Source organism: Myotis daubentonii, chromosome 14, assembly GCF_963259705.1.
Source record: "Myotis daubentonii chromosome 14, mMyoDau2.1, whole genome shotgun sequence".
Classification (NCBI taxonomy): Eukaryota; Metazoa; Chordata; class Mammalia; order Chiroptera; family Vespertilionidae; genus Myotis; species Myotis daubentonii.
In genome coordinates this window covers 23,375,133-23,402,350 of record NC_081853.1, presented here as the reverse complement: position 1 = coordinate 23,402,350, position 27,218 = coordinate 23,375,133, and the positions used below count along the sequence as shown (strand labels likewise).

Below are 27,218 nucleotides of genomic sequence, written 5' to 3'. Positions count from 1 at the left end.
AAAGCAGTGCCTCCAGGAGAGGTCAGTGTATTAGCCAGGCTTTGTCCATAACTTTTTCCCCATCTGCCCCCTACCGTACCAGAAATTCCACCATCAGCTGGGGTCCACAGGCAGCCCAAGTTATAATGCTGATTCCATTTCATACCCATGGGGACCAGCACATCAATACTTGAACCTAAATATCAACGTCTCGCCCTAACCGGTTTGGCTCAGTGGATAGAGCATCGGCCTGTGGACTCAAGGGTCCCGGGTTCGATTCTGGTCAAGGGCATGTACCTTGGTTGCGGGCACATACCCAGTGGGGAGTGTGCAGGAGGCAGCTGATCGATGTTTCTTTCTCATCAATGTTTCTGACTATCCCTATCCCTTCCTCTCTGTAAAAAACCAATAAAATATATTTTAAAAATAAATAAATAAATATCAACGTTGATACCACACAAGACTTTGGAGAAAGACCACTGGGTGTGAGGGTCAGGGGCCTCGAGCTTTAGCTGCTTATTTGCTTTGAGTAAGTCACTTCCCCCAAGGAGCCTGTTTCCTCCACTGTAATAGCGGGGCAACAACTTTGCCTGTCTCCCCTTCTAGAATAGAAGCCCTGTGAAGGAGTTTTACGTGTTCTGTTCACCATTAGATCCCCAGAACAGAGAACAGTGCCTGGCACAGTGGGGCCTGGGCCAGGACTAGGATGAGGCAGGGGAGGGCACCAGGGGGCAAAACCTAAGGAGGGGCTCATTCTTAGGGCTGATGGTGCACTTGAGACAGGCTAGTAAGCCAGGCCAAGTAGAATAGGGAAACTGAGACAGTTTATAGCCAGCTAGGAAATTGCCATTAAAGTACCTGGTTTACACTTTTCCCCAACCAGAGGGTAAATAACTTCAATCACCCTACTCAGGGAAATAGATAACAGAAAATCCAATTAGTGCCATTTTGCCAACCACATCCAAGGATGGAAGTCAGGGAAATAAAGCACATCTTGGTGCATCAACATAAAGCTGATAAATATTCTAGAGAGCCTCCCCTAAAACCTCCCCAGCCTGCACCCCTGTACCTTCCTTCCCCCCTCTTTTTCCCTCCCTCTGCCCCTACATGTTAGCATTGCCTTTCTTTCTCCTAAGCTCCAACAGGGGCCTTCTTTTGTTTCTGTAACTTGTTTGCTGAGCCTACGCAGCCCAGCTGGCTCACTTCTACCTCTGTAACTTTCTAGATAAACTTTCTCTTCTAATTTTAGTTCCTGGTTCTGAATTCTTTCTTTGCCGAACTCAAGAACCGAGGTCCAGCCTGACCGGTATCAGTGGTTGAGCATCGACCTATGAACCAGGAGGTCACAGTTTGATTCCCAGTCAGGGCACATGCCTGGGTTGCAGGCTCCATCCCCAGTGTGTGTGTGTGTGTGGGGGGGGGGGGGGGCGGGGTGCAGGCTCTCATCATGGATATTTCTATCTCTCTCTCTCTCCCTCTTCCTTCATATATATATATATATGAGGTCCAATTTAGCCAGTAATAACTGGTGCTGTTTTGCCATCAATACCGCCGGTAACACTTGCAGCATCTGAAGATTAGGTGTCTCCTTATGCCTCCTTAAATATTACCCTCACCTCTAAGCCCCAGCCCTGGCAGGGGAAATATGAATGAATGAATGAATGAGCCAGCCCACATGGCCCACCATCTTCAAAGAATAGTTAGAAGGATCAAAAGAGCCTGTGGATCCAAAAGCATTTTGCCAACTTGGAAGCACTACAAAATTTGCAAGGGGCTACCATTGACAATACTAAAAAGAATGTATTCCTTCTTTTCATTTTCTATTATAAAATTAACTAGAGGCCCGGTGCATAAAATTTGTGCGGGGGGGGGGGGGTCCCCTCAGCCTGCCCTGCACCTTCTCGCAATCCAGGTCCCCTTGGGGGATGTCCGACTGCTGGTTTAGGCCCGATCACTGTGAGCCTAAACCAGCCATGGGCAAACTACGGCCCGCGGGCCAGATCCAGCCCGTTTGAAATGAATAAAACTAAAAAAAAAAAAAAAAAAAAAAAGACCCTACCCTTTTATGTAATGATGTTTACTTTGAATTTATATTAGTTCACACAAACACTCCATCCATGCTTTTGTTCCGGCCCTCTGGTCCAGTTTAAGAACCCATTGTGGCCCTCGAGTCAAAAAGTTTACCCACCCCTGGCCTAAACCGACAGTCGGACATCCCTCTCACAATCTGGGACTGCTGGCTCCTAACCGCTCACCTGCCTGCCTGCCTGATCGCCCCTAACCACTCTGCCTGCCTGCCTGATTGCCCCTAACCAGTCTGCCTGCCTAATCACCCCTAACCACTCGCCTGCCTGCCTGATCACCCCTAACCACTCGCTTGCCTGCCTGATTGCCCCTAACCACTCGCCTGCCTGCCTGATTGCCCCTAACCACCACTGCCTGCCTACCTAATCACCCTTAACTGCTTGCCTGCCTACCTCATCACCCCTAACCACTCTGCCTGCCTGATTGCACCTAACTGCCTTCGCCTGCCTGCCTGATCACCCCTAACCTCTCTGCCTGCCTGATCACCCCTAACCACCTCTGCCTCGGTCCCCCACTGCTGTGGCTTCGTCTGGAAGGACGTCTGGAATGACATCCAGAAGGTCGTTTGGCTGTCTGATCTAATTAGCATATTATGCTTCTATTAATATAGATAATTGTTCACTAAAGAAAACGTGGGAAATAACGGGGGGGAAACTAAGAAAACAAGTTATGTAGCATCCTATTAGGGTACTTTCTCTTCTAACTAACCCCCTGTCCCCCCCTCCACACATACCACTCCCCCCCCACACACACACACAGGTGTGGTTCTGTAAGACTGTAAGGTTTTGCAGCTTGTTCTTGTTTAACTTTACACCATAAGCATTTTCCCAGTTGTTAAAGCTCTTCATAAATGGCTTTTTGAATGGTCACAAAGTATTCCACTGAGTTTACGGAAGTGAGAAAGGCATTTTAGTTAACTAGAAATAAAAAAATCACGCTTCAGCTCTAGGGTTTCAGAAATCACAGAGCAAGAATCTCTGTGAACCTCAAGTCAGTCATTCATTCAACAAAAAATGATTGAGCAGTACTGTGCTCCAGGTCCGCAGCAAGCTCTGGGGATCCTGTGGTGAGTAAACCAGAAGCCCATGGCGCTTCTCTGTTTGAAAAATACAAACGTAAGTGGACTGAGTGAGGAAGGGGAGACAAGAGATGAAGGCCAGGAAAACATAGCTAAGGGCCTCGAACGCTGGGCTTGGGGTTTGGACTTGAATCTAACAGCCACGGATTCCACGGAGTCCACGTTAGACCTCCGAGCCATGTTGCACAATCCCCTCTGCTCTGAAGCAATGGGGAAGGTTGTGACAGCTTCCTGCAGGGAGAAAGCCTCCAGGAAAGGGCCCTGCTCGGATGGAAAGTTCCCTGAGTTGCAACTTTAGTCACTGGAAACCCCAGGCCAGACTCCAGGACAATAGGATGTGATGTCAGCAGGGTCAGGTGCTGCTTCCAGCCTCAGAGAGAAAAGAGCAGAGGGAAGCAACTGTGACTCCTCCCACTCTGGAGGCAGCATGATTTCATGAGAAAACAGAACCGCAAGGCTGCCCCGGGAGCTCTGCGGCTGTGTGAACTCTCAGCCATGTCCTCAGTCTCTGTGGGTTGTGTTTCCTCATAGGCAATGCAGGAGAAACAGGAATTAAGCTCTAAGGTGCCTTGTAGTTTGGACATCTTAGCTCCATGAAAGTAATGTTTGTGTTTTTTGTGTTTTTATATTTTTTATTGATTTCAGAGAGGAAAGGAGAGTGAGAGAGGGATAGAAACATCAACGATGAGAGAATCATTGATTGGCTGCCTCCTGCACATCCCCTACTGGGGATGGAGCTCGCAACCCAAGCATGTGCCCTGACCGGGAATGGAACCGTGACCTCCTGATTCATAGGTTGACGCTCAACCACTGAGCCATGCTGGCCAGGCTGTATCTTTTCTTAAAATATATTTTTATTGATTTCAGAGAGGAAGGGAGAGGGAGAGATAGAAACATCAATGAAGAGAGAGAGAATCATTGATTGGCTGCCTCCTGCAGGCCCCTACTGGGGACTGAGCCTGCAACCCAGGCATATGCCCTTGACCGGAATCAAACCTGGGACCCTTCAGTCTGCAGGTCAACGCTTTATCCACTGAACCAAACCGGCTAGGGCAAAAGTGATGTATCTTAAGGTATTGACCTAGTAGCATCTAACTATACCTTTAAAACAGGGTTCAAATAAGATAGGGATCTTGGGGGGATAAGGCACTGCCGAGGGTCCTGTTACATCCACACCTCTTTTCTCCACATATACAGGTAATAGAATATTTGGAAAATGGAAGAAAATCAAAGTTCCCATGACATCCCACTTGGAAGATCCCAAGAAAAGCACTGCTTATACTTTTTGCTGCTAAACTTCCAGATTTTTCTATAAATATGAAAATACATGCTTATGTCAGCAGGACAGTACAATGATGGTTCAGGCCCAGATTCTGGATCAGAGGTCTGGGTTCAAATCCTGTCTCTGCTACTTATTTGCTGTGTGCTTGGGGAAGGCCCTTCACCTCTCCCTGTGCCTCAGTTTCCTCATCTGCTAATGAGGATAATAAGAGTGTCTGCCTCAGAGGCTGTTGAGAGGATTAGATTAGTTTTAAATCTAGAAGCACTTGGAATACTGGTCGGCACATGGTAAATGAGCTATGAATGTTAGCTGTAATTGTTAAACCATCCACACTCTATGTTTTTAGCCCCGCTGGTTAACACCATGGGGAGACTATCCCTCCAGGTCTGAGTTTCTGAATCCTACTGGAGTTCACCTGATATGGTAGAAAAGTTCGCCCTTCTTCAAAGCCCTCTGGAGCTGGCACAGCCTCCTGAAATGACCCACCCTAGGGTCAAATACCTCTTCTCTGCTTGTGAGAAGGGGAAAGTGCTAAGGATCTTCCCCACCATCGTGTCCCCTAAGCAGCAATTCCATCCCATTTTACAGCCGAGAAAAACGAAAGGTTTAAAGCGAGGCAGTCACTTGCCTGAAGTAACACAGCTGGGCAGGGACAAAGCAGGGCTGTGCACAAAGGCTGGCACCTGCCTGAGTGAGCGAGATGGGGAGCGGTCCAACAAAGGAACCCTGTCCCTGGGTCCCTCAAAATACACCTGGGGTGCGTGAAGTTGTAAGAAGCCTGTTTTTCCCCCAAGAGCAAACATGGATGCAGCTGCAATAATAGAGAAATGAACAGGAGGCAAACGTTATCTGCCAAGAACTGTCAAATTCAAAAAGCAGCATACTTGTGGCTGTGTGATTTTGAGTCACTTTAAGGATCTTCCTACCCCTGTCCACCAGGACCACAATCAACGGGACCACAATCAGCCCTAAGAGACTATCTTTTCTAAAATGATTTGCAGCCCTGGCCAGGTAGCTCTCAGTTGGTTGGAGCACTGTCCCCCGTGCACCAAAAGGTTGCAGGTTTGATTCCTGGTCAGGGCATGTACCTAGGTTGTGGTTTGATCCCAGTCAAGGCACATGCAGGAGGCAACCAATCCACGTTTCTCTCTTCCCCTCTCTCTCTCTTTTCTCTCCAAATTCAATAAAAACAGCCCTAGCCTGTTTGGCTCAGTGAATAGAGCATGGGACTACAGACTGAAGGGTCTCGGGTTCAATTCTGTCAAGGGCATATGCCCAGCTTGCGGGCTCGATCCCCAGTAGGGGGCATACAAGAGGCAGCCAATCAATGATTCTCTCTCATCATTGATGTTTCTATCTCTCTCCCCCTCTCCCTTCCTTTCTGAAATCAATAAAAACAAACAAATAAACAAACAAAAAACAAGACATATCCTCAGGTGAGGCTTTAAGACAATGGTTCTCAACCTTCCTAATGCTGCGACCCTTTAATACAGTTCCTCATGTTGTGGTGACCCTCGACCATAAAATTATTTTCATTGTTACTTCATAACTGTAATTTTGCTACTGTTATGAATCGTAATGTAAATATCTGATATGCAGGATGTATTTTCATTGTTACAAATTGAACATAATTAAAGCATAGTGATTAATCACAAAAACAATATGTAATTATATATGTGTTTTCCGATGGTCTGAGGTGATCCCTGTGAAAGGGTCGTTCGACCCCAAAGTGGTCGTGACCCACAGGTTGAGAACTGCTGCTTTAAGAAAATTTTTTTTGAAGCATCAACTAATTGAGCCAGTCCAGCAGGGCAATTAAGGGTTTTTAAATGAGGTTATCTTGGATTATTTGAGTGGGCCCAATGTAATCACAAGGGTTCTTCTTTTTTTTCTTCCCCTTTTTATGGAATTTCCTGGGTTAACAAAATTATACAGCAAGTATGTCAAACTCGTGGCCCACAGGCCGCATGCAGCCCACAAGAAATATTTTTGCGGCTCAGCCAATATAACAGCATGTAAGGAACATCTTAATAAAAATTTCATAAGTTAATTTTTACAATATCCTGTTATACATAATTATTAATAACGAACTACAAAGTTCACTTATGACTGATTACTATAATCACGTTGCATTCATTTCCCTTACACACCTTACACGCAGGCGCACCATTTCTCTCCACTAATACTAGTGGCGTATATTTTAGCAGCCTATTGCCATGTCCTTAGTCTTGTACTGACTTGTTTGGCGTGCGCAACAGGAAATATTTTGCTTTCTAAGAACAAGAAAAATAGGTTTACTTGCGTTACACTTATGAATTTGTGCAGTTATTCAGTGTCTGGTAAGTTAATGTTCAAGGAAAAATATTAATTTTTATTAAAATATCCTATTATTTTATGTTAACGATTACTCATTTATTTCAGCCCTTTGTATTCAGCATGTCTCCATCGAAATAAACCTACGTTTCTATGAAAATTGAAGCTTTTGTTTTTTTGTGGCCCACATCAACTTAAACCTTATTTGGCCTGTGTTAGCCTCTGAGTTTGACATGCTTGTTACACAGCTACAAGGGTCCTTCTAAAAGGGAAGCAGGAGTGTCAGATTCAGAAAAGATATGATAGAAGCAGAGATCAGACAAAGAGAGCTGACAATGCTATGCTGTTGGCTTTGAAGGAAAGGGCCATGAGCCATGAGATGCAGGCAGCCTCGCTAGGAAAGGCAAGGAAATGGATTCTTCCTCAGAACCTCCACAAAGAATGCAGCCCTGCCAACACCTTGGTTTTAGTTCTTCTGACCTCCAGAATTGTAACATAATGCATTTGTTCAGTTCTTAAGCCATTAAATTGATGGTACTTTGTTACAGCAGCAAGAGGAAACTAATACAGACTAGACAGCTAGTCATGGAGAACACAGATGGAAGAATGTCCTAATCCAGTAATGGCGAACCTTTTGAGCTCGGCGTGTCAGCATTTTGATAAATCCTAACTTAACTCTGGTGCCGTGTCACATATAGAAATTTTTTGATATTTGCAACCATAGTAAAACAAAGACTTATATTTTTGATATTTATTTTATATATTTAAATGCCATTTAGCAAAGAAAAATCAACCAAAAAAAATTAGTTCGCGTGTCACCTCTGACACGTGTGTCATAGGTTCGCCATCACGGTCCCAGACAGAGGACACAGCAAGTGCAAAGGCCCTGAGTCTGGACCAAGGAGGCCAGTGTGGTTGGAGCAGGTTGAGCAAGAGGGTATGAGAGGAGAGGTCAGAATCAGTGGGGTCAGATTGTGTCAGACTGGGCATGTCTAGTGATGAGTTTGGATTATATTCTAAACCACAATGAGAAGCCTATTAGGACTTTGAGCAATTCTGGTATCTCCAGGGTCTAAAGAATTAGAGGCCCAAAGAGGATGTTCAAAGGGCCAATATGCACATGAAAGATGCTCCACTTCTTAGTCATTAGGGAAATACAAATCAAACCACAATAACATACCACATCACACCCGCTCCAATGGCTAGAATAAAAAAGACAATAACAAGTGTTGGTGAAGATATGAAGAAACTAACCCTCATACACTGGTGGTGGGTATGTAAAATGGTACAGTCACTTGGAAAAATCTGGTAGTTCCTCAAAATGTTAAATGTAGAGTTACCCTATGACTCAGTAATTCCACTCCCAAGATATCTACCCAAGGGAAATGAAAACATGTCCACACAAAAACTTGCACATTAATGTGCACAGGAGCATTATTCACAATAGTCAAAAAGTGGAAAGAACCCAAATGTCCATCAACTGATAACTGGGGAGATAAAATGCAGTATAGCCGTACCATGGAATATAATTCAGCAATAAAAAGAAATTAAGCACTGATCATGCTACAACATGATGCACCTTGAAAACATGCTAAAGGAAAAAAGTCATTCACAGAGAACCACATATTGTATGATTACACTTATATAAAATGTCCAGATTAAACAATGCCTAAAGCAGGGGGAAGCAATAGGGGTGTGGGAATGTGGGGGAGACAATGAAGGGGAGCAGGGTTTCTATTGAGGGTAATTAAAATGTTCTAAGATTGAATGTGGAGAGGGATGTACAACTCTGCAAATACTAAATGCCACCGAACTATAGACTTTATTTTTTTCACCATTATCTCCCACATTGATATTTATTACATTAACATTTCTAACAAAAACAAGTAACAAGTTCAGTAACTGATTCATATTAACAATGTTTCATTTTGATCCTTTAGCCAATTTGAAAAAAAAAAGTCATTATCGATCAAAGGAATTAAAAGGAAAAAGTACCTTTTCCTTGTTACATATAGTATTTTTTAACACAATGGCTCTAAACTCCAAACAGATATCAGATGCAAAATCCAACTCATTTTAATTAAGATTACAAAATGGACCTCTCTTACATTTTTTACTGTATTTATACAGTTATTTTTAAAAAAACATGTTTTAACTATTGGGCTGAAACTGAAAATACATCTGTGAGAAGTACTCTTCACAGTAAACACTTTTTGGAAATATTTTTTGGTACTTCAATCAAGTGCTGAAGGGATTTTATTCTAAAATCTCGGGCTAGAAATTAAACTTCAACACTTCCATCCTTGGGTAATACAATTATGACTATTCAGAAATCCAGATACCTCTTACTTATCAGCATTTCAGAGCTATCTATGCCTGATAAGTGACATTTGAAAAAGACTAATACGGGATTAGAAGAACTTATACGATTGAAACCATCTAAAGTCATCTTTACGTTTTATATTTACAGTATTGTCCAGGAGAAATTAAAGATGAACTGTACACTTTGTTTTTCTTTTAAATATTGAATGCTTCATGTGTTTGAGTGTCATCCTTGCAGAAGGGCCATTCTAACCTTCTCCACAGTGTTTCAATTTTACTACTAGTATAAGTGCCTTCTAAATGAGTGTCCTAGAAAACAGAAGTTGTTCTGGCATTCACAATTGAGGCCAACATGGAAAAAACTAGAGGGAGTCTCTTACACCAAGCTTGTCCACTGCCCGGGAAACATTCAAAGCCACTAAATTACAGAGCATCCAAACAAAGAAAATCAAGTAGTAACAGACATTCTCATAGTTGCCCTGACAAGGTGCCACTGACTGTCTCTAGGGAGAACAGGGAGGGTGAGGGCCAGGAAGTGGAAAGATATTTACCTTCTTCTATCACAGGTGTATTATTTACATCATTTAACTTAGTGCATGTGTTACTTCCATCCATTATAAATAATTAATAAAAATACACACTGAAAAAAAATCCATGCTGCTAAAGAATATTGCTTGGCAAAGAAAAATAATTGTAATGTATTTTAAGTGAAAAAGCAGGCTATTATAATTTTCAAAATGACATGATTTTTAAAAAATGTATACACAGCTGAAACCGGCTTGGCTCAGTGGATAGAGCATCGGACTGCGGACTGAGGGGTCCCAGGTTCGATTCCGGTCAAGGGCATGTGCCTGGGTTGCGGGCACATCCCCAGTGGGAGATGTGCAGGAGGCGGCTGATCGATGTTTCTCTCTCATCGATGTTTCTGGCTTTCTATCTCTCTCCCTTCCTCTCTGTGAAAAATCAATAAAATATATTTTTTAAAAAATGTATACACATAAATTAATATGTTTAGAAAGAAGGCTAGACTGCATAAAACACCTACCACTCTGGTGGTATATGGTAAGAAGCCAATAAAAGTTAGCTGCTGCTGTTGTTTCATTATTATTTGGTATCCAATATTAAAAATGGGTATCCCTGAGTGGTGGAATTTGAACTCAGTTTCCCACTGTATTTTGCAACAAACATTTATTATTTTTGTTACTGGTTTAAAACAGTTTCTGAATCTCAGCATTATTGACACTTTGGGCTAGAAAATTCTTTATCTTTTTAAGATTTTAAAAAAATTAGCTTAGAGAGAGAGGGAGAGAGGGAGAGGGAGAGAGAGAGAGAGAGAGAGAAACATTGATGTGAGGGTGGAACATCTATCTGTTGCCTGCTGCTACCAGGGATCAAGCCCACAATGACTGGAATCAAACCAGCAACCTTTCCTTGCACAGGATGACACCCAACCAACTGGACCACACTGGCAGAGCAGGCTGGATCATTCTTATGGACAGGCTGTCCTGTGCATTGCAGGATGTTTAGCAACATACCTGGCCTCTACCCACTGCATTTCCCAAGTTCTATCAACCAAAAATGTCTCAGACATTGGCAAATGATCCTAGCGGGCAACATCGCCCATGTTTGAGAACCACTAGGTTAAAATATATATTATTTGCTCAAACTGGATGAGTAACACACACATGTTCATTTCTCTCAACTGTACATATATATACTCTTGTATAAAGGGTATATGTTATAATCTAAATTTTAAAGAACAGATAGGTATTATTTTAAAAATAAAGTGGCATGAGTTACACTGATTAAAACATAAAACTAAGATGATCATTGTTAACACTTCTTTATTATTACAAGAATCTCTAGAATTTCTGACACTCAGGTGTCAGGTGCTTTTTAGACAATTTTTATTCCTTGGCCCTGGCCGGGTAGCTCAGTTGGTTAGAGTGTCATCCCTTTACACCAAGATTTCCGGTTAGATCTCAGATCAGGGCACATACAAGAAGCAACCAAAGAATGCATACATAAGTGGAACAACAAATCTCTCTCTCTCTCCCCCTTCCTCCCTCCCTCCCTCCTCTCCTTTCCCTCTCTAAAATCAATTAAAAATTTTTTCATTCCTCACAACCTCCAGTTTACAGATTAAGACGCTGAGGCTCAGAGAAGTTAAGCAACTCACCCAAAATCACCAGCTGAATTGCAGACCTCTGCTTGGGAACCTGAGGACCACAAGCCCAGCCTCCCCCTGGATGCCGAGTGCTCTCAGCCAATCATCAGGCACAAAGAAACAAAACACACCATGGAGATACAATGTCCTGGTGGGGCCTGACAGGGCATTCAAACACCATTCTGCCACTTAGCAAGGCCATGGTCCCTAGCAAGCGACTCTACCTTTCTAAACCCGTTTCCTCCTCTGTAAAAGGGGGAAGAGAAATACGCACTTCAGAGGCTGTAGGACTGAAGCAGAGAACCCCTGTCACGTGCTTACATCAGAGCCGGGCACACTGGTCACTTACAGTAACTGCTCACAGCTCTTACACGCCTGGCCGTAAAGAGCACAGTCGGCGGTCATTACTTGGCGAAGGACTGAGCGACAGCAGGGAACCTCAAAGATCACAAAACGCCTTCCAGATGATCGCACTGGGTCCCGAGAGGGGTCAGTGGCCTGCCTGCGGGCACTCAGCGAGACCTGGGTCCAGATGGCAGCACGCAGAGCCCCGCGGATCAGGACCCACCAAACAGGCGGCCGGGAGGGGGTTTCCAGGCCGCCGGCGCGGGGTCGCCAGGGGCCCACTCACCGAAATGATTCCAGTCCCACTCGCTGAGCGTGTCCATGTTGCGGCACAAGTCGTCCAGTACCCAGGAGGGCAGCTGGTAGATGTAGCAGGGCATGGCGGGACCGAAAGTGCCGGCGGAGAGCTCCCGAGAGACTGAACCCGACGCCGCGGGACTCGGCTTCTTTACTCCGGGGCTGGCCGTCCCACCTCGCCCCGCCTCCCGGGGGTGGGCGGGGCCAGCGCTGGACACCACTGCCCTCCAGCGGCGATGTGGGGCGCGGCGCCGGCAGGAGGCTGGACCGGGGCTGCTTGGGAAACCAAAAGGGTAAGAGCTGGGAGGGGAAACTGAGGCCCAGAGTGGAGACACGGTTAAGGCCATCCGAGAATTCCGTGTCAGTCCTAGGAGACCTGACTTTACTGCCTGTGCTTGTGGCGCTCTGCCACATGTAATTCAGGAATTCTTCTAAGTGTTGGAGATGTGTAAGTAGAGAAAACCTATAAAAGTCTGGCAGGTGTGGGTCAATGATTCTCTCTCATCATTGATGTTTCTATCTCTCCCTCTCCCTCTCCCTTCTTCTCTCTGAAATTAATCAATAAAAAAAGTCCTTGCTTTCACGGTACTTACACTTTAGATGGGGGTGACGAGGAGGAAACAGCAATAACTAATCAACATACTGAATAAGTATGTTACATGGTTTGTTAAAACATAATAAGTGCTACTGCCAAAAAGCAAAAGGGAAGTTGACTAAGGGAAATTAGAAATTCAGAGCTACTAGGGGAGGACTAGTCAAGATAGACTTTATCACAATAATGGCTAATTTTTATTTGAGCAGCTACTATGTGCCAGGCACTGTTCTAGATGCTGGGGATACCTCTGAACAAAATCCCTGCCAGGGAGAGAGATAGACAGTAAGCAATAAAAATGCAAAATAAATAGGGGAGGAAGGGGGACATATGTAATACTTTCAACAATAAAGATTTAATTTAAAATTTTTAAATGCAAAATAGTAACAGCATTATAGATGATAGGTAATGTTAGAGAACAAAAGTAGAGTATGATGAAAGGGAGTGGGGTGGCTAATTGCATATTCATTATCTTTTTTTCATATTCATTATCTTTGAATGTGATCAATATTATCGGAGGAATATGGTAAGAGGGACTATGAGGCAAATTGAATTATCAAATAGGGTATAAGGAGAACTTATATTAATGATGACTAGAATTTATTGAACAGGCTTCACCTGGGTTATTTCACTTATTCCTCACAATGACTCCATGAGGTAGGCAAGTGTTATTATACCCATTCTACAGATGAGGAAACTGAGGCACAGAGAGGTTAAATAATTTGTTTAAACTCATACAAGTACTAAGAGGCAGAGCTGAGACTTGAAACCTAGCAGTCTGACCACTGGCTACAAACGACCTCTTTAATAACCCTTTGCGGTCGTTTGTCTACTCTCAGCCACCAAAGCTTTTTTACCGTTCCGGTCGTATGTCTGCTCTCAGCCACCATAGCAAGGAACCTACGAATCTTAACTCTATTCGTTCATGTATCAGTTCATAATTTCTCTGAAAGCTCTTAAGTGTCTAAGCGACCTTGTCATGAACCAAAACATTGCCCCGACAAATCGGAGATATCGAAACTCAATATAAACAAACGCCGTCGTTCCACACTCGCCATGCAAAACACGGTGGCGAGTCAGTCGCCTTTTGAGAGTGAAGAAATCGACAAGCTTCGGAGATACTTCGCAGAATTTCAAATAAAGCTTTACAAATTACGTTTAACTGTAATTAGGCATTCTCACTTGTTAAGATATTTCAAAATAATACTCCAAAATGGCAAAAAGAAAGTTACCGAAAGAAGTGTACTGCGAATCTGAAAGTAACGATGAAGAGTTTTATTTTGGCACCTTGAATACTGACGCTGATGTAGAAAGTGATAACGTTTGTAGTGATTCTACTAGTAGTGACGTAGTTCCAAAAAAGAATTAATAAATCTTGTTTATCCTTCATAATCTTGCATGTTATGTATCACTGCTCTTTCAATGGAAATTAATTCCGACCAGTACGACACCCATGTCCAAATTTAATATGACCCCAAAGGGTTAAAATAACTACTATAATAACACTACAACTTTATAGTGTGCTTTGCCTAAATTATTTTATATAAGTCTCATAAGCCTATACTACAGATATTATTATTCCATTTTTACACAGAAGTAAATAGGTTTCAAGAGCTTAGGCAACATCATCGAGGGCAGATAAACAACTAAGAGTACCACTTGGCAGCTGTAAACATCAGCAATAGAGTATGGCTACAGAAGAAGGAACCTGAAATGAAAATGAGAAGTCCTAAGGCCAAGTTCCAGTTCTGTGACCAACAGGCTTTGTGACCCTGGACAGTGCATCTCACTTCTCAAGCCTTGCTTTCCACATCTATAAAATGGGACTAATCATCCCTACTGCTTAGGGTTGTGAAGTGGATTGACAGCCATGTAGAACACCTACTCAAGGGTCTTCCTTGCATAGACAATGTACTTAAAAAATGGTAGCTGCCACTGATAACATTGAAAAGTTCACAGGAAAGAGTGCTCCACTGCTTGTAAGGCACTGTACTCCACAGATACATAGATGGTTTTCCCTCGAGTAAAGGACAACAAATTCATTTAAAATAGAAAAGAGCATATTGACCAGTTGGCTCCTGTACGCACGCTGACTGGGGATTGAACCCAAAACCCAGGCATGTTCCCTGACCAGGAATTGAACCCTGGACTTTAATGGGAAACTATGACATGGTATTAGGCAGCACCGTGACTACCACAGAGTAGCACTGAGGTGCTAAGAATGCTAAGACAGCCCTAGCTGGTTCGGCTCAGTGGATAGAGCATTGGCCTGTGGACTGAAGGGTCCCGGGTTCAATTCTGGTCAAGGGCACATGCTGGGGTTGTGGGCTCGATCCCCGGTAGGGGGCATGCAGGAGGCAGTCAATCAATGATTCTCTCTGATCATTGATGTTTCTATCTCTCGCTCCTTCTCCCTTACTCTGAAATCAATAAAAATATATTTTAAAAAAAAAGAATGCCAATACACAGAAGTCTAGTATTAAGTATCTGGAAAGTTCTCACTGGTATTCCTAAAGCCAGAGTGCAAAACATTAATACCTATTTCATATCCTCAGTGCACACTGATTTCTAGCCCAGTGCTCTGACCTTTTATTACCTTTTCAATATAAGCACTGGTGAAATGTTAACCACTTATCTTGTTTTTTGCTTCTTTTTTAAATAGACTTTTAAAGAGCAGTTTTAGGTTTACAACATAATTGAGAGGAACAGGGATTTCCCATATACCTCTTGGCCGCCCCCCCCCCCCCCCCCCCGCCGCCAGTCTCCCCTATTATCAACATGCCCCACCAGAGTGATACATTTGTTGTAATTAATGAACCTACTATGACACATCATTATTACCCAAAGTCCATAGTTTAGAGTCCCCTCTTGGTGTTGAACATTCTATGGGCTTGGATAAATGTATAATGTCATAGATCACGTAGTGTAGTGCATAGTATAGCATATATATAGAAACATACAGAATAGTTTCACTGCCCTAAAAAATCCTGTGATCTGCCTAGTCATTCCTCTCTCCCCTCAAACCCTGGCAACCACTGATGTTTTTACATCATAATTTTGCCTTTTCCAGAATATCGTATAGTTGGAATCATACAGTATGTGACTTTTTTATATTGGCTTCTTTCATTTAATATTAAACATCTTTTCTCCATGTCTTTTCATGGTTGACAGCTCATGTCTCTTTAGTGCTGAAGAATTCATTGTGTGCCCTGGCTGGGTAGCTCTGTTGGTTAGAGCATTGAACCAATACGCCAAGGTTGCTGGTTCCATCCCCAGTCAGGGCACTTACAAGAATGAGTGCATAAATAAGTGGGACAACAAATCGGTTTCTCTTGCTCTCCCTTTCTCTAAAATCAACTTTTGAAAAAATATATTGTCTGGATGTACCACATTTTATTTATCTATCACCTATTGAAGGACATCTTAGTTGCTTCCAAGTTTTGGCAATTATGAATGAAGCTGTTATAAATATCCATGTGCAGTGTTTTCAATGTTAAGTTTTGAACTCCTGTGAGTAAATACTAAGGAGCACAATCAGTGAATAGTATGGTAAGAGTATGTTTACCCTTGCCAGCATTTGGTGTTGTCAGTATCACAGAGTGTGGACTTCTTTTTCTTTTTTTAAAATATTTTATTGATTTTTTACAGAGAGGAAGGGAGAGGGATAGAGAGTTAGAAACGTCGATGAGAGAGAAACATCGATCAGCTGCCTCCTCACACTCCCCACTGGGGATGTGCCCGAAACCAAGGTACATGCCCTTGACCAGAATCAAGCCTGGGACCCTTGAGTCTGCGGACTGATGCTCTATCCACTGAGCCAAACCGGGTAGGGCAAGTGTGGCCTTCTTAATAGTGTCTTATGGTATCTCATTTCAATTTTCATTTCCCTGATAACACATGATGTGAAGCATCTTTTCACATCCTTAGTTGCTATCTGTGTATCTTCTTTTTATTTTATTTTTTTAAAGTTGATTTTAGAGAGACAAGAAGGGGAGAAACATCGACTTGCTGTTCCACTCACTTATGCATTCACTGACTGATGCTCGTATGTTACCTGACCAGGGATGTAATCTTCAACCGCGGCATATCGGGAGGACACAACCGACTGAGCTACCCGGCCAGAGCTGTGTATCTTCTTTAGTGAGGAATCTGTTAAGGTTGGTTCTGTTTTCATGAAAAAAACAACAACAATAACAAAAAACCTACAAAAAACTTTGTTCCAACGTAAGTATTTTTCTTAATACTTTTTAGTAGTGCTTAACATTTTTTAGTGATATATCATATTTATGAGAAAAATAAAGTTAAAAGAAACAGTGGTGCCGAAACCGGTTTGGCTCAGTGGATAGAGCGTCGGCCTGCGGACTGAAGGGTCCCAGGTTCGATTCCGGTCAAGGGCATGTACCTGGGTTGCGGGCACTTCCCCAGTGGGGGATGTGCAGGAGGCGGCTGATCGATGTTTCTCTCTCATCGATGTTTCTGACACTCTGTCTCTCTCCCTTCCTCTCTGTAGAAAATCAATAAAATATATTAAAAAAAAAAAAAAAAGAAACAATGGTTTTAAAAAAACACACAACAGTGTTGGAAAGAGAAGGAACTGAGAATGAAGTGAGCTGCTTGTGTCTGCTACTCCCTCCCCACCTTAAGCCTTTAAAAAAACCTGGCTTTTAGGCCTCTCCAAGAGAGAAGAGCCTAGTTAAAATAACACTAAGCACACCCTTCCTATTTCCTTTACTCAGCACCATTTAATGAATTAAAATTTTTTTAAACTCAAAATAGGAAACAGCACAGTCTTTTAATACATTTAATACATTCATAAGACTTCAAACAAAAAACATATTATTCATGCTACAGATTTTCAATCTTCCTTGGACAACACAAAAAACACAGTACTCAAACTGCATGTTTTAACAACTGGAACATGAAATCTCATTTTGACACAGACAGGTTAAAAATAAAATAACACCAACATCGAACTAATCCAGCACCAGCAGACTTCCTTAAATCCCCATCCTATCCAACTATGGAACTCACATTGCTACCTTCTGTACCAGCATTCCTTCTTCCCTACCTAAAAAATTAGATATTTATAGCTTTATCACTGAATGAGTGCTACAACAGGCTCTTTTCTCTCAGAGCGGCCTAAAAGCCAACTATTTTGCTGAATGTTGAAGCGGGGAACCAGACTGGGTGAAACAACGTATAGTGAGACAACTTCGGGGTGTTTGTTTCATTCACTTCATTCTGCAGAGCATAGGAATTGTGCTCAAAGGTTAGCACAGGAACTAAAGAAATTTCCCAACATTATTTTACAAGACAAAGATTGTACTAATGTCTATGGAGAGCTTATAAAGATGCCATAGAAGATATTTAAGTTATAAAGTTAAATGAGAAAGAATATAAAATTGTACGTACAATATAACCTCAACTATGTAAAAACAAACGAACCAAAAGTTGCCCTAAAAGGGGCTGAAAATTCAAAATGTTAAGTTAGTGATTGTGTTTAAGTAGTTTATCTGTAGTGATCTTTTTCTTCCTTTTACTTTTCTGTCTTTTCCAAAAATTTATCTACTGATTTTTTTTAAAACTGTTACACAAAAGGAAGCCTGATAGAAGTATGAATGAATTTAAGTCCAGCCTATAAGAAAGTATGAAACTATAAAACATTCCAGGCTACTCTTTGAATCCACTGTGTGTGAGCAGTAACTTCCCCGAGCTGCGAGGGCTTCGTCCTCTCCTCCAGCCAGGTGCTAAGTGTCACCATATCCTGCCGGATGGAAAATGTTGAACCAAACAGAAATGTCATGGATTTACAAAAAGAAACAGAAATACCCACACTTGCCAGAGACCTATTTACAGTATGGTAGTATCTACTTCATATTAAACAAGAGGACAGCTCTTTTCTCCTATCTCTGGGTAGATGTCAAGTTTCAAAAGAGCTAGCATCACAGTAACTATAAAAAGCTAATCCTGGTTTAGAAACAGTAATAAAACAGCACTGGAACAATAGTGAACAGAAAAAAAGCACAAAATGTATAAAATTATAAAAAGTGCTTTCTATAAAAATGATTCCCTTTAAAACATTTATTTACTGTACACACTTTAAGGTCCCCTATTTTCCCCCTGCAAAAAAGGGCAAACCTTCCAAATACTTTCTACCAAAATATCCACTGGTTTGTTCATTCAACAAACACTGATGAAGGCTCATAATGTGAGAGGCACTGAGGTCTCCAAGAGCAGACAGATTTGTCCCTGCCTCAAGGACATCTCAGTCTTCTCAAAGCAGGAGGCAGACATATCACCAACCACAACACAGCAATTAAAAGCAGACACCACTGCTTTCTTACAATCAAAGAATATGCTACAATTCTCACTGAATTACTTACACTTTCCTGACTTCCAAGGAGGCAACTACTTTCCCTTCATAAACACTTCTAGAGGGCAGACATTACATTTTGTGATATTGGCCCCTAAACAGCACAATACCTAGTGAAGTCAGATAACTTTCTTTTAAGCAATGGAGCATTTTTTACTCTAAGAATGAGACCTTGACACTGAGCATAAGTGACCAGTCCTGTATCTAGATTACGACTAGCCCGTTCCATCAACGGCTGAGACTTAGGAGTGCAAATTTCAGTTAAAATCTTCAGTCTCTTCTCCCATCCGCTGGTTTTCAATATGCTCCTGTGTCAGCCGCTCCAGGTCTTTCTTCACATTTGGGTGGTCTTCCAGGTCTTCATAGAGTGACCTCACAATGTCCAGTCTCCTGTAATTCTCAGGCTTGACTAGGCTTCGGACAACCTGCAGGCATCGCTCTTTTAGGGTATACACTGTAAGGGCAGAAAACCGAATCTTCAGCAGCAAAATTCAGGCAGGCCTTCAGACAAGGGATGAGCAAGAGCCTTTGCCAACTATGGCAATTACATTTACTACAGATGGACCTCATTTTGGGCAAAAAAAAAAGTGAGTACATGTACTGTGGCAGAATGTAATATGATGGCCCCGATCGACATTTCATGGCATTCATAAACTTGTGTACTAACTTCCCCTTGAAAGTGGACGGCTTGTGATGTGCTTTAATAACTGAAGTGACACTGTGGCAATTTTGGGTCTAAGCCTTAAGCAACTTCAACTTTTACCCTCTCAGAAGCCCTGAGTTACCCTGCAGGAGAGGCCATACAAAGAGGGATAGGCACTGAGACTGCATGGGAGAGAGGACTAGCCCTCAGCCAACATGCCAGGAGAAGGCAGACACACCAATGACCACCCATGAGCAGAATAACCACCTAGCTGAACTCAGTCCAGACTGCAGAATTATGAACAAATCAAATGGTTGTTGTTAGTTTTGGGGTAGTTGTCACACAGCAATAAGTAATCAAAACAGTATGTAACTGAATTTGGGGTAACTGAAATCTGATTTTACTTACTCTCTAAGGGTACTCCATTTAATTTATCAATGATCATTTTTGTATACCCATTTTTTAAAAACAGGATCTATATATTAGCTTGAACCTTATAAAGATGCAAATACTGCCGAAACCGGTTTGGCTCAGTGGATAGAGCGCCGGCCTGCGGACTGAAGGGTCCCAGGTTCGGTTCCGGTCAAGGGCATGTACCTGGGTTGCGGGCATTTCCCCAGTGGGGGATGTGCAGGAGGCAGCTGATCAATGTTTCTCTCTCATTGATGTTTCTGGCTCTCTGTCTCTCTCCCTTCCTCTCTGTAAAAAATCAATAAAATATATTTAAAAAAAAAAAAAAAAGATGCAAATACTTAGTATGGTGTGTTTTTTAAATCCCATAAGAACATCAGTTTTTTTTTAAAATATATTTTTATTGATTTTAGAGAGAAGAAGGGAGAGGGAGAGAGAGCTAGAAACATCAATGAGAGAGAATCATTGATTGGCTATCTCCTGCACACCCCCTAATGGGGATCAAGCCCACAACCGGGGCATGTGCCCTGACTGGGAATTGAATGGTTACCTCCTGGTTCACAGGATGATGCTCAATCACTGAGCCACACCAGCAGGTTCAACTTAATCACTGTGGGCTAATGTTCAATTCAGTTATCTTTTTTAAACCCCTGACTGGCACTGAGTTTGGGTTAAATAACATTTAAAAATACAATACTAGAAGTCATATAAACAAGCCATAATATCAATCCCCTATACTTTGTTCTTCTGAAACTCCAAGGCATAATTCTGCTCCAAGACCAGGGTAACAAAATGCATTAATAAGTCTACAATCAGATATTTTAATTTAGCCCAACTCTGACAAGCCCAAAGATATTTTTATTTTTTTAGAGAGAGAGGGAGAGAGAGAGAGAAACATCGATGCGATAGCAAAACATAGACTGGCTGTCTCCTCATACCCCCTCCTGGGGATGGAACCTGAAACCCAGCATTTGCCCTGACTGGCAATCGAAGGAGCAACCTTTGGGTGCACAGGATGATGCCCAACCAACTGAGCCACACTGGCCAGGGCCCAAAGAGCTTTTCTAAATATATATTTTTTATTGATTTCAGAGGAGAGAGGGAGAGAGAGAGATTGAAACATCAATGATGAGGGAGGATCACTGATCAGCTGCCTCCTGCACATCCCCTACTGGGGATCAAGCCCACAATCCAAGCATGTTCCCTGGTGGGGAACCAAACCATGACCTCGTGTTTCATAGGTCAATTTCTGAGCCACACCAGCCTGTCTCAAAGAACTTTCGAAACATCACAATACCTTTGCTCCATACAGAGCCTACAAACACATTACTTCCATTTTAAATGTGGTGGAGAATAAGACACAGAAAGGTTGAATACCTGGTTGAGCATCAGGCGAAAATCAGTAAGGGCTTGGCTCCTGTAAGTGGCCTTTCCCCTACTTGTAACAGCCTTATCTTTTTAAAAAGTAAGATGGGGGGGGGGGGGGGGGGAAGTAAGATGGCACAACAGTACCTGGTAGTGTGATGTTGGCAAAAATCGGCTGTCCATCAACATTGAGAGATGGCACAAATAGTTCTGTTTGGTTAACCAGAAGCCCATCATATGTCCCAGCATCTCGGAAGAGCCAAAGGTGACCTGTTAATACAAGCAGAAGCTGTTAAGTAGGCACACACCCATTTCCTTCATCATCCTGGACTGACAATGAAATACTTGCCATTCTGCTTAAGTGTCATGCAAAATATCATAATACAGTATTAGCTTACTCAATCCTACAATAGATGCATTTACCGATGAGGAAATAGGTCTGAAAAAGCCAAGTAAGTGACTTGCTCAAGGCAAAAGGGCCAGTAAATAGAAGGGCATGTACCTGAGGCTCCAATCCTATCCCTGTTTTCTGCCATAGAGGAAAAGCAAATCACAACACTGCAAACTAAAAGAGCGGAGGTCACTGACTCCTCAAATCTGTGTTTCTCAAAAACAAGAAGATGCAGTCCTGGCCGGTGTGGCTCAGTGGTAGAGCGTTAGCCTGCGCACCAGAGGGTTGAGGATTCTATTCCAGTCAAGGGCACATACCTGGATTACAGGTCTGATCCTCAGCCCACCCCTAATCCTCCCGGAACCCCCTCTCACTCACCCTCCACCCCTCACCCCCATCAGAAGCATGTGGGAGGCAACCAATTGATTTGTCTCTCTCACATCCATGTTTCTCTCTCCCCCTCCTATTCCCTCCCATTTTCTCTAGAAAATCAATGGAATAATATCCTCACTCCTCAGGTGAAGATTGAAAAAAAAAAGAAGTTGCTAAAACCCCATGTTGAGAGAAAGAAGCCAGACAGAAAGTGTATATTTTGCAGGATCAGATGAAACCAATCTATGACACAAAAAATCAGAAGAGTAGTTGCCTCTGGAAGGGAAGGGGCAAGAGGGTACTTTCTGGGGTGATAGACATGTTTAATCTATAACTTGATTTAGGTGTTGCTACATTTGTCAAAACACATCAAACCCTAAGATCTATACATTTATACTCTATGTAATTTACTCCTGAATATGATAAACAAATAATCACATGCAAGAGAGAGAAAGAGAGAGGGGCATAGGCTTAATTCTGTTTAAGGAGGGAGGAGGTGTCTCTCAGAAACAATACAGCATGTGTTTCTGGGATATAAACTTACCTGAAGATTTGATGGGAAAATTTAAGAAATATAAACTGGTCATTTTTTTGTTGTGGTAAAATATACATAACATAAAATTGACCATTTAAACCATTTTAAGTGTATAGTTCAGTGACATTAAGTATACTCACCTGGTAATATATATATTTATACATATGTTAATCCTCACCCAAGGATATGTTTTTATTGATTTTTTTTGAGAGAGAGAGGAAGGGAGGGAGAGATGGAGAGAGAGAGAGAGAGAGATAAAGAGAGAGAGAGAGAGAGAGAGAGAAACATCGATTAGTTGCCTCCTACACACTCCAACAGGGGATCAAACCTGAAACCCGGGTATATGCCCTGACTGGGGATCGAACCTTGACCCTTTGGTGCACAGGAGATGCTTGCTCCAACCATCTGAGCCATACCAGCCACCTGGCACAATACATAGTTATTACAATACTAGAGGCCTGGTGCACAAAATTTGTGCATGGTGGGGTCCCTAGGCCTGGCTGGCAATCAGGGCTGATCAGGTTCCCCACCTCCCCACCTTCCCTCCTCTTCCTTCCCTGCCACCTCACCTGGTCTGCTGCCACCCATCCCCTGGTTCCCTGTCCCAAACCAGGGCCCAGCCCTGATCCGGCAATCAGGACCTGCCGGCTGGGGGGAGGGACCGGGAGGTTGGATAGGGGCCTGCCAGCCAAGGGGGAGGGGGGTAGCTGCCACTGTGGGCCTGGACCGATTGGGGCCTGCTGGCTGGGGGGAGGGACAAGGGGAGGGACTCAAGTGATTGGCCGCTGGTGAGCTGGCCCTGGGGGGTGAGGCGGCTCCCGGGAAATGGGCTGCGTCTGCCACCACCTACCCCCAGTTCCCTGTCCAAGCCTGGGGCCTGGCCCCGATTGGGCAATTGGAGCCTGCCGGCTGCAGGGAGGTACCAGGAGGTTGGCCAGCAGGCCCCATCAGTGATCAGGCCTGTGGGCTGGGGAAGCTCCTGTGTTAAGCATCTGCCCCCTGGTGATCAGTGTGTGTCATAGCGACGGGTCATTCCATTGTAACAGTTGCTTAGGCTTTTGTATTTATAGATTATTGACTACTAGAGGCCAGGTGCATGAATTCGTGCATGGGTGGGGTCGGGCCAGCGCCCCCCAATTGGGACCGATTGGGCGGGCCAGCCGGGAGAAGGGGCTGCAGTCGGTTGGCCGGCCAGCCCCGCCCCCTGGTCAATTGCCTCCTTGAACTCCTGATGGAACGGACAATTTGTATATTAGCCTTTTATTATATAGGATAGGATATTCCCTATGCTGTACTTTGCATCCCTATGACTATTTTGTAACTGCCAACTTGTACTTCTAAACCCCTTCAACTTTTTCACCCAGCCCCCCAACTCGCCTTCCTTCTGTTCTCTGTATCTATGAGTCTATTTCTATGGTTGTGAGAATGACTACTTTCTTCTTGAAAGTCATTGGGAGATTACTACCTCCTTAGGCAATAAGACCTAATCTCCCCCTCGGTTATTGCAACAGCTTCCTAACTGGTTCCACAGCAGCAGTCTTCCCAGGCAAACCACTTTGCAACCCAACCTGAGCGAGCTTTTCAGAATGTAAATCTGAGAATGTCTTTTCCCTGCTAGAAAACCTTCAATGGCCCCCATTCCCTAGGGGTAAAATCGCCTTACGGCTTCCTCTCCCACCATCCCATACCTTCTTCTCCTTCAGCCCATGTGGTTCCCTCTGCCTAGAACTGTCTTGGGTTGGCTAGCTCCCATCACCCTGCAGGACTCCCTTTTTTCTCTGAGAAGCTCTCCGTAGTTGAAACCACACGTGTACACACCACCCACCACCAACCACCACCACCATCACCCCCACCACCACCATCACCCACCACCACCACCATCACCCACCACCCCCACCATCCACCACGCCCACCACCACCATCACCACCCCCACCACCACCACCCCCACCACCACCATCACCCACCACCACCACCACCATCACCACCAACCACCATCACCCACCACCACCACCACCATCACCACCAACCACCATCACCACCACCACCATCACCACCCCCACCACCACCACCATCACCACCAACCACCATCACCACCACCACCATCACCAACAACAACAACAACCACCACCACCAACAACAACCACCACCACCACCAACAACCACCACCACCACCATCACCACCACCACCACCATCACCACCACCACCATCACCACCACCACCACCATCACCACCACCATCACCATCACCCCCACCACCACCACCACCATCACCACCACCACCACCACCATCACCACCACCACCACCACCCACCACCACCACCATCACCACCACCACCACCATCACCCACCACCCCCACCACCATCACCACCACCACCACCACCACCCACCACCACCACCATCACCCACCACCCCCACCACCACCACCAACCACCACCACCATCACCCCCACCACCACCATCACCCACCACCACCACCATCACCCACCACCCCCACCACCCACCACCCACCACCCCCACCCCCACCCCCACCAACAACCACCACCACCACCAACCACCACCACCACCACCAACAACCACCACCACCACCAACCACCACCATCACCATCACCACCACCAACCACCACCAACCACCACCACCACCACCAACCACCACCATCACCATCACCACCACCAACCACCATCACCACCACCACCACCCTCCCCCGCCGCCGCTGCCCCCTCACTGAGCAGATGCCGGCTGCAAGCTCCAGCAGCCCTCTGTGCTCTGTTCCTATCGCAGCAAAGTTGACATGGCTGCTCTCATCTGTGCCTGCATTGGTCTGACTCCCCACTGGGCTGTGTTCTCCATGCATACAGGGCGCCTACGCGGACCTGGCCCACTGAGGACATGGAAGAATGTGAGATTCTTCCACTCAGGGACTGAACAAATGGGCATTAGGGACGGAGCACTGCTTTTAGGGTAACTATTCGGGGAAGGGGGTGGGGGAAAGCCACCATCAAATGCAAATTAACCAGTTTTATAGAGAAGAATGCCTACCACTTAGTAGCAGCGTCAACTTGGATCTGTCACTACCTCTTTGGGGCCTCAGTTCCTCAGGAGTAAATGGGAATAATAATGACAACAGCTCCGGCCTCCCGGGATGGTGGGTGGAGGGGATTCGATGAGTTCGTGCCACCGTTACCGGTGCTCTCAGGCCTGGAGCGCCGGGCACAGCTCAGCACCGGCGGGCGGGCAGGCGCTCAAAGGGGGCGGCGCGGCCGGACCACGAAAGGGCGACCCTACCTCGGTAGCTGTGTATGCGGCGGCCCGTGCCCGGCGGCAGCGTGGGGTAGGGCTGCGGCTCGCCGTCGAAGTTGAGCCACACAGGAAGCACGACGCGCGGGCTGCGGTTGCAGAAGATGACCTGGGACGGCTCGCGCGAGTTCACCGAGCGCAGCACCGGCCGCGGCCTCCCAGCCTCCATGTCCTCCGCGGCGCCTGCCGCCTCCGGAGCCGACTCTCCCCAGCCGCACTCGGAGGGAGCGTCCTCCTCAGCGCACGCCCCGGCCTCCCGCGGGTTCCCCGCCTTCCAGGTCACTACCTCCGGCGCCTAGACAACCCCGGCCTCCGAGCCGCGGGATTCGCCGACCACAAGGGGCGGGGCGGGGCCTCCGCACGTACGTGCCGTTTTCCCAGCTCTCGGTGGAGGGCGGAGCGTACCTTCGCAGAAATGGCTGGTTGGCGGCTATGCGCTTGCGCAGATGGATCTCCCTAGCTACAGGGGCCCAGGCACACTGAGGCTATGCGCATGCGCAGATGGATCCCCCCCCCCCCCCGCCCCAGCCACAGGGGCCAATTTTCACCGAGGCGGTGGGTGGAGCTCGGTCACCCTATTCCTGGGTTTCCCTTAGAAATTTGTTTTTCTTTCCTCCTGTTAGTTTCCGTAGTTTTATTCATCCTCTGAAGGTCATTATACTTTTTGCCATATTCTCCCTACCATCTACGCTATTGTTTATTTATTTTTCTCATTAATCGTTTGTTTTCTCTCCATTTGGGGTCACAAAATTAAACTTTTATGCAAAAGAGTATAAAAATCTTCCCTTTCTTCCCCTAGCCACCCAGAAAGAGTCCCTGGAGGCAGCAAGTATCAGTTTTTTGTACTTCCTGTTAGGTCGAAAGGGGGTCCAGGAGCTGATGCATGCCTCTGCCAGGCAGATGGTGATGTAGATACTGGGCCCTTCCTAGAATCCGTAACAGGCCAGTGCACCAGGTAGATGGTGTTCCTGGAGTTCCTAACAGGTCAGCTACCAGGCAGATGAGGACACCTGGAAACCGTGAGGACCCCCGCAGCGGGAACTCCCACAGCTCATGCTCCCCGCCCTCACTGAACAGCCGTATAAAAAAAGCTCCCCCCTCCCGGTTGGTGCGGATCCACATGCCCTGTCTTTGGGATCCGTGGGCAGCCCAGGGACCCAGAATAAAGCCTTTCCTTTCTTTCTTTTCTGATTAACTGGACTCTATTTCCTATGCCGCCTCCTGAGCCACCTAACCTAAAACTTCCTTTCAAAGATATTCTATGCATATGCAAGCAATTAAACCAAGTTAGAGAAGAATTTTTATATTAGTACTATCAATAGAAATTCATTATCCCTTGCCATAAAAGAGTACAGTGGAACTAAGTTCAAAG

At 44.8% G+C, this 27,218-nt stretch overlaps 2 protein-coding genes and 1 non-coding gene across 4 annotated transcripts in view; all 3 read right to left on the bottom strand.

Annotated features, from left to right (window-relative positions):
* Positions 1-21,520, bottom strand: part of IRAK2 (interleukin 1 receptor associated kinase 2) — a 70,430-nt gene extending 48,910 nt beyond the window's left edge. The window contains exons 1-2 of one of the 2 annotated variants that reach the window (XM_059663530.1): positions 21,400-21,520; positions 11,858-12,141 (exon numbers count right to left, since the gene is read on the bottom strand). In XM_059663530.1, coding sequence (XP_059519513.1) covers positions 11,858-11,951 — 94 coding nt within the window. In that variant the 5' untranslated portion in view covers positions 11,952-12,141; positions 21,400-21,520. Of the gene's footprint in view, positions 1-11,857; positions 12,145-21,399 lie in introns of both variants that reach the window. The other variant, XM_059663529.1, reaches the window with a different exon arrangement.
* LOC132215986 (U6 spliceosomal RNA) lies at positions 9,255-9,359 on the bottom strand. The gene has a single exon (XR_009448673.1). It is a non-coding gene; the product is annotated as a U6 spliceosomal RNA (small nuclear RNA).
* Positions 17,248-26,968, bottom strand: VHL (von Hippel-Lindau tumor suppressor). Its single transcript, XM_059663559.1, has 4 exons — positions 26,840-26,968; positions 25,835-26,141; positions 21,400-21,522; positions 17,248-19,287 (listed from the first exon to the last, which is right to left on the bottom strand). The coding sequence occupies exons 1-4, from the start codon at positions 26,966-26,968 to the stop codon at positions 19,091-19,093; spliced, it is 756 nt and encodes a 251-aa protein (XP_059519542.1). The 3' UTR covers positions 17,248-19,090.
* Between the last annotated feature and the right edge of the window lie 250 nt (positions 26,969-27,218).